The 15096-nt window shown below is 47.0% G+C and overlaps 1 protein-coding gene across 1 annotated transcript in view; it reads left to right on the top strand.

The window, feature by feature from the left end:
• LOC119979315 (collagen alpha-1(XVII) chain-like) overlaps window positions 1–15096 on the top strand; it is a 236466-nt gene that overhangs the window by 192012 nt on the left and 29358 nt on the right. Inside the window, 6 exon segments of the mRNA XM_038821395.1 lie at window positions 571–663; window positions 1935–2051; window positions 5573–5677; window positions 9688–9837; window positions 11781–11864; window positions 13220–13348. Of these exon segments, the coding sequence (XP_038677323.1) occupies window positions 571–663; window positions 1935–2051; window positions 5573–5677; window positions 9688–9837; window positions 11781–11864; window positions 13220–13348 (678 nt within the window).

The raw sequence follows: 15096 nt of genomic DNA, 5'->3' as shown, positions 1-15096 counted from the left end.
ACCAAGGCAGGCCAGTAGCACGGTTCAATTCCTGTACCAGCCTCCCCGAACAGGTGCCGGAATGTGGCGACTAGGGGCTTTTCACAGTAACTTCATTTGAAGCCTACTTGTGACAATAAGCGATTTTCATTTCATTTTTCATTTCAGAGATAGAGGGTCTGTCCATCGTGGTCCTGAGTGCAGCAGCACAGAAAGATCCCAGGTTCCATCTCACTTGTTTGGGCCTTAATCCCACAGTAATCCAGGGTTCCTGCTCATTAATGGAGCAGCTGATGCCACAGGTGAAGGTTCTGGTTCAGGGTTGGGGGGTGGTTTTCTAAGGAACAGATCAGGCCAGCGTGTGATGCCACTCCATGTGAAAAGCTGACTGGCATTCGAAGTCTGGGTCCCCAGGTGAAGAATGGCTGACTGGCACCAATTGTACCCCAACATTGCTCAGTGACCTTGAGACTCTAACCCAGGCCTGAGGCTGCACCCAAACCCAGAGCCGTACCCCAAACCAGACTATACACCAATCTTGTCACAGGAGATTTTAAAGGTAAAGTCACCTGATGAATGTCTTTTTTTCAGATTCGGGAGTGGGTGCAGGCAGCAGAGGGCCTCCAGGACCACCCGGCCCTCCAGGGGCAATAACAAGCGCTGATCTGTCGCTCTATCTGCAAAGTAAGTACCAAGTCGGCTGGGAGTCAGATACAGAGGCTCAGGCTTCCTCGCTCTGCCCAGCTGATGGTAGGATGGATGGACATGAGCTTAATCGAGAGAATGAGACAGGAATCCAGAGTGTGTCCCAGGGAAAATGTCCAGGTCTGGTGCAGGCATCAAAAATATCACCGCAGTTTAATATCTTAGATCCTGTGTTGTTCATTAGTCGACTGTTTAGATTCCTCACTGAGAGCTGAATGGCTAATTCTGTGACATAATCTCTCTGACTCCAACTCCTAACTGCAACACCGTGAGGGAGCCTGTATCTAACCCCGTGCTGTACCTGTAACCCCGTGCTGTACCTGTAACCCCGTGCTGTACCTGTAACCCCGTGCTGTACCTGTCCTGGGAGTGTTTGATGGGGACAGTGTAGAGGGAGCTTTACTCTGTATCTAACCCCATGCTGTACCTGCCCTGGGAGTGTTTGATGGGGACAGTGTAGAGGGAGCTTTACTCTGTATCTAACCCCGTGCTGTACCTGTCCTGGGAGTGTTTGATGGGGACAGTGTAGAGGGAGCTTTACTCTGTATCTAACTCCGTGCTGTACCTGTCCTGGGAGTGTTTGATGGGGACAGTGTAGACGGAGCTTTACTCTGTATCTAACCCCGTGCTGTACCTGTCCTGGGAGTGTTTGATGGGGACAGCGTAGATGGAGCTTTACTCTGTATCTAACCCCGTGCTGTACCTGTCCTGGGAGTGTTTGATGGGGACAGTGTAGAGGGAGCTTTCCTCTGTATCTAACCCCGTGCTGTACCTGTCCTGGGAGTGTTTGATGGGGACAGTGTAGAGGGAGCTTTACTCTGTATCTAACCCCGTGCTGTACCTGTCCTGGGAGTGTTTGATGGGGACAGTGTAGACGGAGCTTTACTCTGTATCTAACCCCGTGCTGTACCTGTCCTGGGAGTGTTTGATGGGGACAGCGTAGATGGAGCTTTACTCTGTATCTAACCCCGTGCTGTACCTGTCCTGGGAGTGTTTGATGGGGACAGTGTAGAGGGAGCTTTACTCTGTATCTAACCCCGTGCTGTACCTGTTCTGGGAGTGTTTGATGGGGACAGTGTAGAGGGAGCTTTACTCTGTATCTAACCCCGTGCTGTACCTGTCCTGGGAGTGTTTGATGCAATGTAAAGGGTGATCCTGTGTGGGGAGTAGGTGATCATGGTGGGTTAGCAGAAGCATATGAAGTGTGACAATAACACTGTAATTGACTGCCTGGACTCTGTGTCCTACAGATGATGATGTCCAGCGATATCTCCGCGGACCCCGGGGACCTCCTGGAGCGCCAGGCGCTCGAGGGGATGGGCTGAGCCGGTCCGAACTGGAAGCTTACATCACCGATTACACCAGAAGTAATTCTCAACCTCTGAGTCTTTTGTAAATTCACAGTGGGCCTTTGTAACCGTGTGAATGTGTGCATGTATGTGCCTGTGTTTGGTTTCTGTATGAATGCGTGCATACACTGAATGTATATGTGTACAGTGAATCTATATGTGTACAGTGAATGTATATGTGTACAGTGAATGTATATGTGTACAGTGAATGTATATGTGTACACTGAGTGTATATGTGTACACTGAATGTATATGTGTACAGTGAATGTATATGTGTGCACTGAGTATATGTGTACACTGAATGTATATGTGTACAGCGAATGTATATGTGTGCACTGAGTGTATATGTGTACAGTGAATGTATATGTGTGCACTGAGTGTATATGTGTACAGTGAATGTATATGTGTACAGTGAATGTATATGTGTACAGTGAATGTATATGTGTACAGCGAATGTATATGTGTACAGTGAATGTATATGTGTGCACTGAGTGTATATGTGTACAGTGAATGTATATGTGTACAGTGAATGTATATGTGTGCACTGAGTGTATATGTGTACAGTGAATGTATATGTGTGCACTGAGTGTATATGTGTACAGTGAATGTATATGTGTACAGTGAATGTATATGTGTACAGTGAATGTATATGTGTACAGCGAATGTATATGTGTACAGCGAATGTATATGTGTACAGCGAATGTAAATGTGTACAGTGAATGTAAATGTGTACAGTGAATGTATATGTGTACAGTGAATGTATATGTGTACAGCGAATGTATATGTGTGCACTGAGTGTGTATGTGTACACTGAGTGTATATGTGTACAGCGAATGTATATGTGTACAGTGAATGTACATGTGTACAGCGAATGTATATGTGTACACTGAGTGTATATGTGTACAGTGAATGTATATGTGTACAGTGAATGTATATGTGTACAGCGAATGTATATGTGTACACTGAGTGTATATGTGTACAGTGAATGTATATGTGTACAGTGAATGTATATGTGTACAGCGAATGTAAATGTGTACAGTGAATGTATATGTGTGCACTGAGTGTATATGTGTACAGTGAATGTATATGTGTACAGCGAATGTATATGTGTACAGTGAATGTATATGTGTACAGTGAATGTATATGTGTACAGTGAATGTAAATGTGTACAGTGAATGTATATGTGTACAGTGAATGTATATGTGTGCACTGAGTGTATATGTGTACAGTGAATGTATATGTGTACAGCGAATGTAAATGTGTACAGTGAATGTATATGTGTACAGTGAATGTATATGTGTACAGTGAATGTATATGTGTACAGTGAATGTACATGTGTACACTGAGTGTATATGTGTACAGTGAATGTATATGTGTACAGTGAATGTACATGTGTACACTGAGTGTGTATGTGTACAGTGAATGTATATGTGTACAGCGACTGTATATGTGTACAGTGAATGTATATGTGTACAGTTAATGTATATGTGTACACTGAGTGTATATGTGTACAGTGAATGTACATGTGTACACTGAGTGTATATGTGTACAGTGAATGTATATGTGTACAGCGAATGTATATGTGTACAGTGAATGTACATGTGTACAGTGAATGTATATGTGTACAGCGAATGTATATGTGTACAGTGAATGTATATGTGTACAGTTAATGTACATGTGTACACTGAGTGTATATGTGTACAGTGAATGTATATGTGTACAGCGAATGTATATGTGTACAGTGAATGTACATGTGTACAGTGAATGTATATGTGTACAGTGAATGTATATGTGTACAGTGAATGTATATGTGTACAGCGAATGTATATGTGTACACTGAGTGTATATGTGTACAGTGAATGTATATGTGTACAGTGAATGTATATGTGTACAGCGAATGTAAATGTGTACAGTGAATGTATATGTGTGCACTGAGTGTATATGTGTACAGTGAATGTATATGTGTACAGTGAATGTATATGTGTACAGTGAATGTATATGTGTACAGTGAATGTACATGTGTACACTGAGTGTATATGTGTACAGTGAATGTATATGTGTACAGTGAATGTACATGTGTACACTGAGTGTGTATGTGTACAGTGAATGTATATGTGTACAGCGACTGTATATGTGTACAGTGAATGTATATGTGTACAGTTAATGTATATGTGTACACTGAGTGTATATGTGTACAGTGAATGTACATGTGTACACTGAGTGTATATGTGTACAGTGAATGTATATGTGTACAGCGAATGTACATGTGTACAGTGAATGTACATGTGTACAGTGAATGTATATGTGTACAGCGAATGTATATGTGTACAGTGAATGTATATGTGTACAGTTAATGTACATGTGTACACTGAGTGTATATGTGTACAGTGAATGTATATGTGTACAGTGAATGTACATGTGTACAGTGAATGTATATGTGTACAGTGAATGTATATGTGTACACTGAGTGTATATGTGTACAGTGAATGTATGTGTACAGTGAATGTATATGTGTACAGCGAATGTATATGTGTACAGTGAATGTACATGTGTACAGTGAATGTATATGTGTACAGTTAATGTATATGTGTACAGTGAATGTATATGTGTACAGTTAATGTATATGTGTACACTGAGTGTATATGTGTACAGTGAATGTATATGTGTACAGCGAATGTATATGTGTACAGTGAATGTACATGTGTACAGTGAATGTATATGTGTACAGCGAATGTATATGTGTACAGTGAATGTATATGTGTACAGTTAATGTACATGTGTACACTGAGTGTATATGTGTACAGTGAATGTATATGTGTACAGTGAATGTACATGTGTACAGTGAATGTATATGTGTACAGTGAATGTATATGTGTACACTGAGTGTATATGTGTACAGTGAATGTATGTGTACAGTGAATGTATATGTGTACAGCGAATGTATATGTGTACAGTGAATGTACATGTGTACAGTGAATGTATATGTGTACAGTTAATGTATATGTGTACAGTGAATGTATATGTGTACAGTTAATGTATATGTGTACACTGAGTGTATATGTGTACAGTGAATGTATATGTGTACAGCGAATGTATATGTGTACAGTGAATGTACATGTGTACAGTGAATGTATATGTGTACAGCGAATGTATATGTGTACAGTGAATGTATATGTGTACAGTTAATGTACATGTGTACACTGAGTGTATATGTGTACAGTGAATGTATATGTGTACAGTGAATGTACATGTGTACAGTGAATGTATATGTGTACAGTGAATGTACATGTGTACAGTGAGTGTATATGTGTACAGTGAATGTACATGTGTACACTGAGTGTATATGTGTACAGTGAATGTATATGTGTACACTGAGTGTATATGTGTACAGTGAATGTATGTGTGTACAGCACTCTGGGATCTATGCTGCTAGGGACACAACGTACCCGTCCTCCGGGCTAGCACAAACAAAGGTACGGTCACACACCCCTCACATCCCTCACATCACTCATACTTTACCAATTTCTCTTTTCTTCCAGGTTGGGTGTCTGGGTCAGGTCAGCCTGGTCCACCAGGACCTCCAGGTGCTCCTGGTAGCCCAGGATCTATCTCTGTGACAGGGGACCTCAGTGCCATTATCCAGGGTAAGCATCACCTCAATAACCAAGTGGCCAGGTATGGTTTGAGGGGATTTGGACGAGACTCACAGGTCTGTGGGGCTCTATGCAGTCAATGGCTTTTCCACTGCTTGTGTTAAACCACAGGGAGGGGGGGGGGATATATGACAAACTCATTTAGGAGGTGAGGTAGCCAACAGGGGATGTCAAACTTGTCAGTAACCAAATTTAAAAAGGAGCTAGGTGAACGATCGGAGAAGATAAACAGGTGAATGAAATTCACTTATGGATCAGCCACCATACAATTAAATGAAAGAATGTTCTAAAGGGGCTGAATGGCCTGTTCCAGCTCCATAAATCCGACATCCCTCTCAGGCTGTGGGTGGAACGATCTCAGTCACGGTGAAGCAGAGTCGCTCAGTGAAAGGCCATTAGCAGCCTCGGAGGCCTTTCCCCCTGTGCTTCCGATGCTGTTTCCCATCCAATGCACATCACCTGATATTTCTCAACATTAAAATCGATCTCCCCCTGGCCACAACCATCCATTAATTCCGTCTCCAGTCCTTTGTAGGCTCTTTTCCTTCTTTCCCTCAGCCCAATGGCCACATGGTTATCAGCAGGTTGTCTGGTGTTTCGGAGTGAGCACCTACCGCATTCTGTCAGAGAGCTTCCAAACACCATTCTCTCTCACCAAGGGTCAGAGAGCTTCCAAACACCATTCTCTCACCAAGGGTCAGAGAGCTTCCAAACACCATTCTCTCACCAAGGGTCAGAGAGCTTCCAAACACCATTCTCTCACCAAGGGTCAGAGAGCTTCCAAACACCATTCTCTCACCAAGGGTCAGAGAGCTTCCAAACACCATTCTCTCACCAAGGGTCAGAGAGCTTCCAAACACCATTCTCTTTCTCCAAGGGTCAGAGAGCTTCCAAACACCATTCTCTCACCAAGGGTCAGAGAGCTTCCAAACACCATTCTCTCACCAAGGGTCAGAGAGCTTCCCAACACCATTCTCTTTCTCCAAGGGTCAGAGAGCTTCCAAACACCATTCTCTTTCTCCAAGGGTCAGAGAGCTTCCAAACACCATTCTCTTTCTCCAAGGGTCAGAGAGCTTCCAAACACCATTCTCTTTCTCCAAGGGTCAGAGAGCTTCCCAACACCATTCTCTCTCACCAAGGGTCAGAGAGCTTCCAAACACCATTCTCTCACCAAGGGTCAGAGAGCTTCCAAACACCATTCTCTTTCTCCAAGGGTCAGAGAGCTTCCAAACACCATTCTCTCACCAAGGGTCAGAGAGCTTCCAAACACCATTCTCTCACCAAGGGTCAGAGAGCTTCCAAACACCATTCTCTTTCTCCAAGGGTCAGAGAGCTTCCAAACACCATTCTCTCACCAAGGGTCAGAGAGCTTCCCAACACCATTCTCTTTCTCCAAGGGTCAGAGAGCTTCCAAACACCATTCTCTTTCTCCAAGGGTCAGAGAGCTTCCAAACACCATTCTCTTTCTCCAAGGGTCAGAGAGCTTCCAAACACCATTCTCTTTCTCCAAGGGTCAGAGAGCTTCCAAACACCATTCTCTCACCAAGGGTCAGAGAGCTTCCAAACACCATTCTCTCACCAAGGGTCAGAGAGCTTCCAAACACCATTCTCTCACCAAGGGTCAGAGAGCTTCCAAACACCATTCTCTTTCTCCAAGGGTCAGAGAGCTTCCAAACACCATTCTCTCACCAAGGGTCAGAGAGCTTCCCAACACCATTCTCTCACCAAGGGTCAGAGAGCTTCCAAACACCATTCTCTCACCAAGGGTCAGAGAGCTACCCAACACCATTCTCTCACCAAGGGTCAGAGAGCTACCCAACACCATTCTCTCACCAAGGGTCAGAGAGCTTCCAAACACCATTCTCTCACCAAGGGTCAGAGAGCTTCCAAACACCATTCTCTCACCAAGGGTCAGAGAGCTTCCCAACACCATTCTCTCACCAAGGGTCAGAGAGCTTCCAAACACCATTCTCTCACCAAGGGTCAGAGAGCTACCCAACACCATTCTCTCACCAAGGGTCAGAGAGCTTCCAAACACCATTCTCTTTCTCCAAGGGTCAGAGAGCTTCCAAACACCATTCTCTCACCAAGGGTCAGAGAGCTTCCCAACACCATTCTCTTTCTCCAAGGGTCAGAGAGCTTCCAAACACCATTCTCTTTCTCCAAGGGTCAGAGAGCTTCCAAACACCATTCTCTTTCTCCAAGGGTCAGAGAGCTTCCAAACACCATTCTCTTTCTCCAAGGGTCAGAGAGCTTCCAAACACCATTCTCTCACCAAGGGTCAGAGAGCTTCCAAACACCATTCTCTCACCAAGGGTCAGAGAGCTTCCAAACACCATTCTCTCACCAAGGGTCAGAGAGCTTCCAAACACCATTCTCTTTCTCCAAGGGTCAGAGAGCTTCCAAACACCATTCTCTCACCAAGGGTCAGAGAGCTTCCCAACACCATTCTCTCACCAAGGGTCAGAGAGCTTCCAAACACCATTCTCTCACCAAGGGTCAGAGAGCTACCCAACACCATTCTCTCACCAAGGGTCAGAGAGCTACCCAACACCATTCTCTCACCAAGGGTCAGAGAGCTTCCAAACACCATTCTCTCACCAAGGGTCAGAGAACTTCCAAACACCATTCTCTCACCAAGGGTCAGAGAGCTTCCAAACACCATTCTCTCACCAAGGGTCAGAGAGCTTCCAAACACCATTCTCTCACCAAGGGTCAGAGAGCTACCCAACACCATTCTCTCACCAAGGGTCAGAGAGCTTCCAAACACCATTCTCTCACCAAGGGTCAGAGAGCTACCAAACACCATTCTCTCACCAAGGGTCAGAGAGCTTCCAAACACCATTCTCTCACCAAGGGTCAGAGGGCTTCCAAACACCATTCTCTCACCAAGGGTCAGAGAGCTTCCAAACACCATTCTCTCACCAAGGGTCAGAGAGCTTCCAAACACCATTCTCTCACCAAGGGTCAGAGAGCTTCCAAACACCATTCTCTCACCAAGGGTCAGAGAGCTTCCAAACACCATTCTCTCACCAAGGGTCAGAGAGCTTCCAAACACCATTCTCTCACCAAGGGTCAGAGAGCTTCCCAACACCATTCTCTCACCAAGGGTCAGAGAGCTTCCAAACACCATTCTCTCACCAAGGGTCAGAGAGCTACCAAACACCATTCTCTCACCAAGGGTCAGAGAGCTTCCAATCACCATTCTCTTTCTCTTCACCTGCAGTCCCGTTTTGATGTTTTTATGGAATCTACAGAAACCAGCCCCCCGGCTCAATTGGTCCATGCTGGTGTGGACACCCACCCCCTCCCCCACTCAACTCAATCTCACCCTGTCACCGGATCCTTCTAGTCCTTTCTCCTCCCTGTTTTTTATCCAGCTTCCCTTAAAATCATCATCATAATAATCTTTATTGTCACAAGTAGGCTTACATTAACACTGCAAAGAGATTATTGAGAAAATCCCCTAGTCGCCACATTCCGGCGCCTGTTTGGGTACACAGAGGGAGAATTCAGAATGTCCAATTCACCTAACAGCACGTCTTCGGGACTTGTGGGAGGAAACCGGAGCACCCGGAGGAAACCCACGCAGACATGGGGAGAACGTGCAGACTCCACACAGACAGTGACCCAGCGGGGAATCGAACCTGGGACCCTGGAGCTGTGAAGCCACAGTGCTAGCCAGTGTGCTACTGTGCTGCCCTTCACTTCAACCATTCTCTTTGGGAGAAGCTTCACATTCTCACCACTCTCTGCAGTAAAGAGATATCTCATCATTTCCCCATTGAATTTATTAGTGACTCTCATATTTTTTGCCCCTGGTCTCAGATTCCTCGCCAACTGAACATATCTTCTATATGTTTACCCTATCGAACTCTGTCATAATTTTAAAGATCTTTATCAGGTTTGGAGAAAAGAACCCTGGCCTGTCAGGTCATTACTGATAGTTATAATCTCTCAATTTATTGAATGTGCTGCTGATTTTCAAATTTCCTCTCCAGATGAAAATATTCGAAGATATTTGATGGGACCACCGGGCCCTCCAGGACCAGAAGGGCCACCTGGGCGTTCCGGTTACACAGGGGTCGAAGGAGCCAGTGCACGGCTCAATTACGGAGACATTGCCACCCGTGTCCGGGATTACATGAGGAGTAAGTGTGGGATGGACATTTGGCAGATGGAGGGCAATGTGGGGAAGTAGGAAGACATCCATTTCGGAAAATACAAATAGAACATAGAAGAACATAGAACAGTACAGCACAGAACAGGCCCTTCGGCCCTCAATGTTGTGCCGAGCCATGATCACCCTACTCAAACCCACGTATCCACCCTATACCCGTAACCCAACAACCCCCACCTTAACCTTACTTTTATTAGGACAACTACGGGCAATTTAGCATGGCCAATCCACCTAACCCGCACATCTTTGGACTGTGGGAGGAAACCGGAGTACCCGGAGGAAACCCACACACACAGGGGGAGGACGTGCAGACTCCACACAGACAGTGACCCAGCCGGGAATCGAACCTGGGACCCTGGAGCTGTGAAGCATTTATGCTAACCACCATGCTACCGTGCTGCCCCTATGGAAATGGGAATGGAAATACTTTGTAAATGGTGAGAGACTAGGAGCTGTGGAGACAAAGGGTGTCCAGTGGCGCAGTGATATTGTCACTGGATTACTAATCCAGAGACCCAGGGTCATGCTCTGGGGACCCAGGAATTTAAACTCCAATGAAATATCTGGAATTAAAGGTCTAATGATGACCATGAAACCATTGTCGATAGTCGCAGCAACACACCTGGATCACTAATGGGAAGGGAATCTGTCATCCTTGCCTGGTTAGGCCTGCATCTCACTCCAGGCCTAAAACAATCTGATTGACTTTAAAAAAAACTCCTCAGGGATGGGCAATAAATGCTGACCCAGCCAGCGACACCCACGTCCTCTGAAGGAATAAAAGAAAGTACAGATAAACCTGAATAGCAATCAAAAGGCTTATAATGCTGGCCTTTCTCCCATGAGGTCTAAAGTGCCAGAGAGCTCTGTTCACACCATACTGTGGAGTAACTGTGCTCGTTTGTGGGCGCTACAGTCAGGAAGGGGCAGCACGGTAGCATAGCGGTTAGCACAATTGCTTCACAGCTCCAGGGTCCCAGGTTCGATTCCCGGCTGGGTCACTGTCTGTGTGGAGTCTGCACATCCTCCCCATGTCTGTGTGGGTTTCCTCCGGGTGCTCCGGTTTCCTCCCACAGTCCAAAGATGAGCAGGTTAGGTGGATTGGCCATGCTAAATTGCCCTTAGTGTCCAAAAAGGTTAAATGGGGGTTACTGGGTAACGGGGATAGGGTAGATACGTGTATTGGAGTCGGATGCTCTTTGCAAGGGCTGGTGCAGACTCGATGGGCTGAGTGGCCACCTTCTGTACTGTAAATTCTATAATTCTATGAAGGAGATGTTGGTCTCAGAGTGGACAACTGTGTAGATTCAGCAGAATGATCACAGAGTTAAAATGGTTAAATTACGAGGAGAGGTTACAGTGACTAGGCTCATACTCCCTTGAGTTTCGAAGATCAGGAGGATGATCGAATTCAGATGTTTATGATGGTTAATGGAGTGAATGGGGCAGATAGAGAGAACCCATTCCTCTGGTGGGGTGGGGGGGGGGGGGAGCACCTGAACAAGTGGGGGAGGTAGAACCTTAAAATTAGGGCCCAATCAGGGCTGATGTCGGGAAACACTTCCTCACTCCGAGGGGGGCAACAATCTGGAACTTTCTCCCCCCAAAAAAATCTGAAAGGAGTGAATTGGAGTTTTTCAGACGGAGCTGGATAGACTGTGGTAAGGGTATTGAGAAGCATGCAGCAAAGGTGGGTGAATGGACAGTCCGCTGTCGCTACCAGTCAGTGGGGTGAAGTGAGCTTCCTGCCCGTGCAATGGTGCTCAGAACAATAAGGTTGAGTTTTCACCGAGGTTGACCTGTTTTTGCGACAGCGACTGGTGTTTATCAGACTATGGCACTGTGCCTTTGTCAGCCCAGTGCTGCGTGACACAGATGATTCATGGCTCCTTGTATTTCTGTTTCCCCTGACAGGTTCAGGAATGAGTCTGGGGGTCCAAGGTCCACCTGGCCCTCCCGGCTCCATGTCCAGCAGTCAACTGATGGCCCTTCTACAGAGTAAGTATCAGGTAGCAATGGGATTAAATGTATACCTTCCCAGCCCAGCTCCCACAAACCCAACTTCCCAAATGTAATGAGATGAGGTGATTAACAGTGTGTATTGTTAAAGAGAGAAACTTAAACTGCTGTCAATCATTAGCAGCTTGGCACAGGATATGATCTCTCAGTCTCATGACTTGTACTCAGTTGGGGTCAGGCGTACGATCCATAGCCTCCTTGTTAACCGGTTTTATATGTAGTCTTATCTTTAAATAAAGAACCAACAACATTTTGTTACCAATCCTAGTTCTGTGATTGGTACAGTTACATCAAGGGAAGTAGATAACACAGAAGGCCAGCTGCCCACACGCCAACAGCCCACACGCCAACAGCCCACACGCCAGCAGCCCACACGCCAACAGCCCACACGCCAACAGCCCACACGCCAGCAGCCCACACGCCAGCAGCCCACACGCCAGCAGCCCACACGCCAACAGCCCACACGCCAACAGCCCACACGCCAACAGCCCACACGCCAGCTGCCCACACGCCAGCAGCCCACACGCCAACAGCCCACACGCCAGCTGCCCACACGCCAGCTGCCCACACGCCAACAGCCCACACGCCAGCTGCCCACACGCCAGCAGCCCACACGCCAGCAGCCCACACGCCAGCAGCCCACACCCCAGCTGCCCACACCCCAGCTGCCTACATGCCAGCAGCCCACACCCCAGCTGCCTACACGCCAGCAGCCCACACCCCAGCAGCCCACACCCCAGCAGCCCACACCCCAGCTGCCCACACGCCAGCTGCCCACACCCCAGCTGCCCACACCCCAGCTGCCCACACCCCAGCTGCCCACACGCCAGCAGCCCACACGCCAGCAGCCTACACGCCAGCAGCCCACACGTTAGTTGACCAGTTGCTCCCCACTCAGAGTCACAGCTCCCGCAGCCCTGGGGTGACACCTTTTTAAAAATTAATTTACGGGATGTGGGCATCGCTGGTTAGGCATTTATTGCCCATCCCTAATTGCCCTTCAGAAGGTGGGGGTGAGCTGATTTCTTGAACCGCTGCAGTCCCTGAGGTGTAGGTACACCCACAGTGCTGTTAGGGAGGGAGTTCCAGGATGTTATGCCAGCGACAGTGAAGGAACGGCCGATATATTCCCCAGTCAGTGAGTGACTGGGAGGTGAGCCTCCAGGTGGTGGGGGTCCCCAGGTATCTGCCCTGACCACCTCAGTGGTAACGGTCGTGGGTCTCGGAAGGTGCTGTCAACCTGACCCCTCCAATGTTCATTGTATAGAAACTATTTGTTGTGCTTATTGTGTTTTCTGCATGTTCTGAACAAACGCTCATTCTTTTTAAACTAGCCTCTCCTTTTCGAAGAATTCTCAGCCAACCTGGGCCTCCTGGGGCACCGGGTCAGCCAGGACCAGCCGGACCTCCTGGTCTCGGAGGCGGCAACTTCCGCATTGAAGATATTGTTTCCTACATTCAAAGTAATTTCATTTATTATAATTTTTAATAAATATTTTCTCTAATTTTGGGTGTGACTCCCTCCAACTTTGACTAACCCTCAGTGCCCAGATATGCAGGCGTGGAATTGGGGCTTGATTGAGGGTGAGGTCGGGAGGCGGTCCCCTCGGCCATCCTGCGGTAAATTCTGAGGCTTCAGAAGTGGCGATGGGGGGGTAGGGGGTAGATGGGGGGGGGGGGGGGGTAAGAGGACAGGAGCAATGTCACTGTGGAGTGAGCACAGTAAGAAGTCTTACAACACCAGGTTAAAGTCCAACAGGTTTGTTTCAAACACGAGATTTCGGAGCACGGCTCCTTCTTCATTCACCTGAAGAAGGAGCCGTGCTCCGAAAGCTCGTGTTTGAAACAAACCTGTTGGACTTTAACCTGGTGTTGTAAGACTTCTTACTGTGCTCACCCCAGTCCAACGCCGGCATCTCCACATCATGACTGTGGAGTGAGACTGAGATTCCTCTGGATGTTCCTGAGTCTGTGGGAAATGGATTGAATGGTGCTTGTGTCAGTGCTGTGCAAATTAGCTGTAACCTTGGGCATTAAGACCACAAGACGTAGGAGCAGCTGTGGAAACAATGTTGTGTTTGTGGTGTTGTGTATACGGTATTGTGTATACTGACTTCTACAAAGCAGTTAATAAGACCATAAGACTCGGCCCATCGAGTCTGCTCCGCCATTCAATCATGGCTGATATTTTTCTCACCCCCATTCTCCTGCCTTCTCCCCATAACCCCTGATCCCCTTATTAATCAAGAACCTACCTACCTCTGTCTTAAAGACATTCAGTGAATTGGCCTCCACAGCCTTCTGTGGCAAAGAGTTCCACAGATTCACCACCCTCTGGCTGAAGAAATTCCTCCTCATCTCTGTTTTAAAGGATCGTCCCTTTAGTCTGAGCTGTGGCCTCTGGTTCTAGTTTTTCCTACAAGTGGAAACATTCTCTCCACGTCCACTCTATCCAGGCCTCGCAGTATCCTGTAAATTTCAATAAGATCCCCCCTCATCCTTCTAAACTCCAACGAGTACAGACCCAGAATCCTCAAATGTTCCTCATACGACAAGCTCTTCATTCCAGGGATCATTCTTGTGAACCTCCTCTGGACCCTTTCCAAGGCCAGCACATCCTTCCTTAGATACCGGATCCAAAACTGCTGACAATACTCCAAATGGGGTCTGACCAGAGCCTTATACAGTCTCAGAAGTACATCGCTGCTCTTGTATTCTAGCCCTCTCGACATGAATGCTAACATTGCATTTGCCTTCTTCACTGCCGATTGAACCTGCACGTTAACCTTAAGAGAATCGTGAACAAGGACTCCCAAGTCCATTTGTGCTTCCTAAGCATTTCCCCATTTAGAAAATAATCTGTGCCTCCATTCCTCCTTCCAAAGTGCATAACCTCACACTTTTCCACATTGTATTCCATCTGCCACTTCATTGCCCACTCTCCTAGCTTGTCCAAGTCCTTCTGCAGCCACCTGCTTCCTCAATACTACCTGTACCTTGGCATGGTAACGCAGTAGTTAGCACTGTTGCTTCACAGCTCCAGGGTCCCAGGTTCGATTCCCGGCTTGGGTCACTGTCTGTGCGGAGTCTGCACGTTCTCCCCGTGCCTGCGTGGATTTCCTCCGGGTGCTCTGGTTTCCTCCCACAAGTCCCGAAAGACGTGCTGTTAGGTGGATTTGACATTCTGAATTCTCCCTCTGTGTACCTGAAC

This window comes from Scyliorhinus canicula, chromosome 16 (genome assembly GCF_902713615.1).
Source record: "Scyliorhinus canicula chromosome 16, sScyCan1.1, whole genome shotgun sequence".
Classification (NCBI taxonomy): Eukaryota; Metazoa; Chordata; class Chondrichthyes; order Carcharhiniformes; family Scyliorhinidae; genus Scyliorhinus; species Scyliorhinus canicula.
Note: the sequence above shows the minus strand (reverse complement) of the source record. Positions and strands in the feature narration are given on the sequence as shown.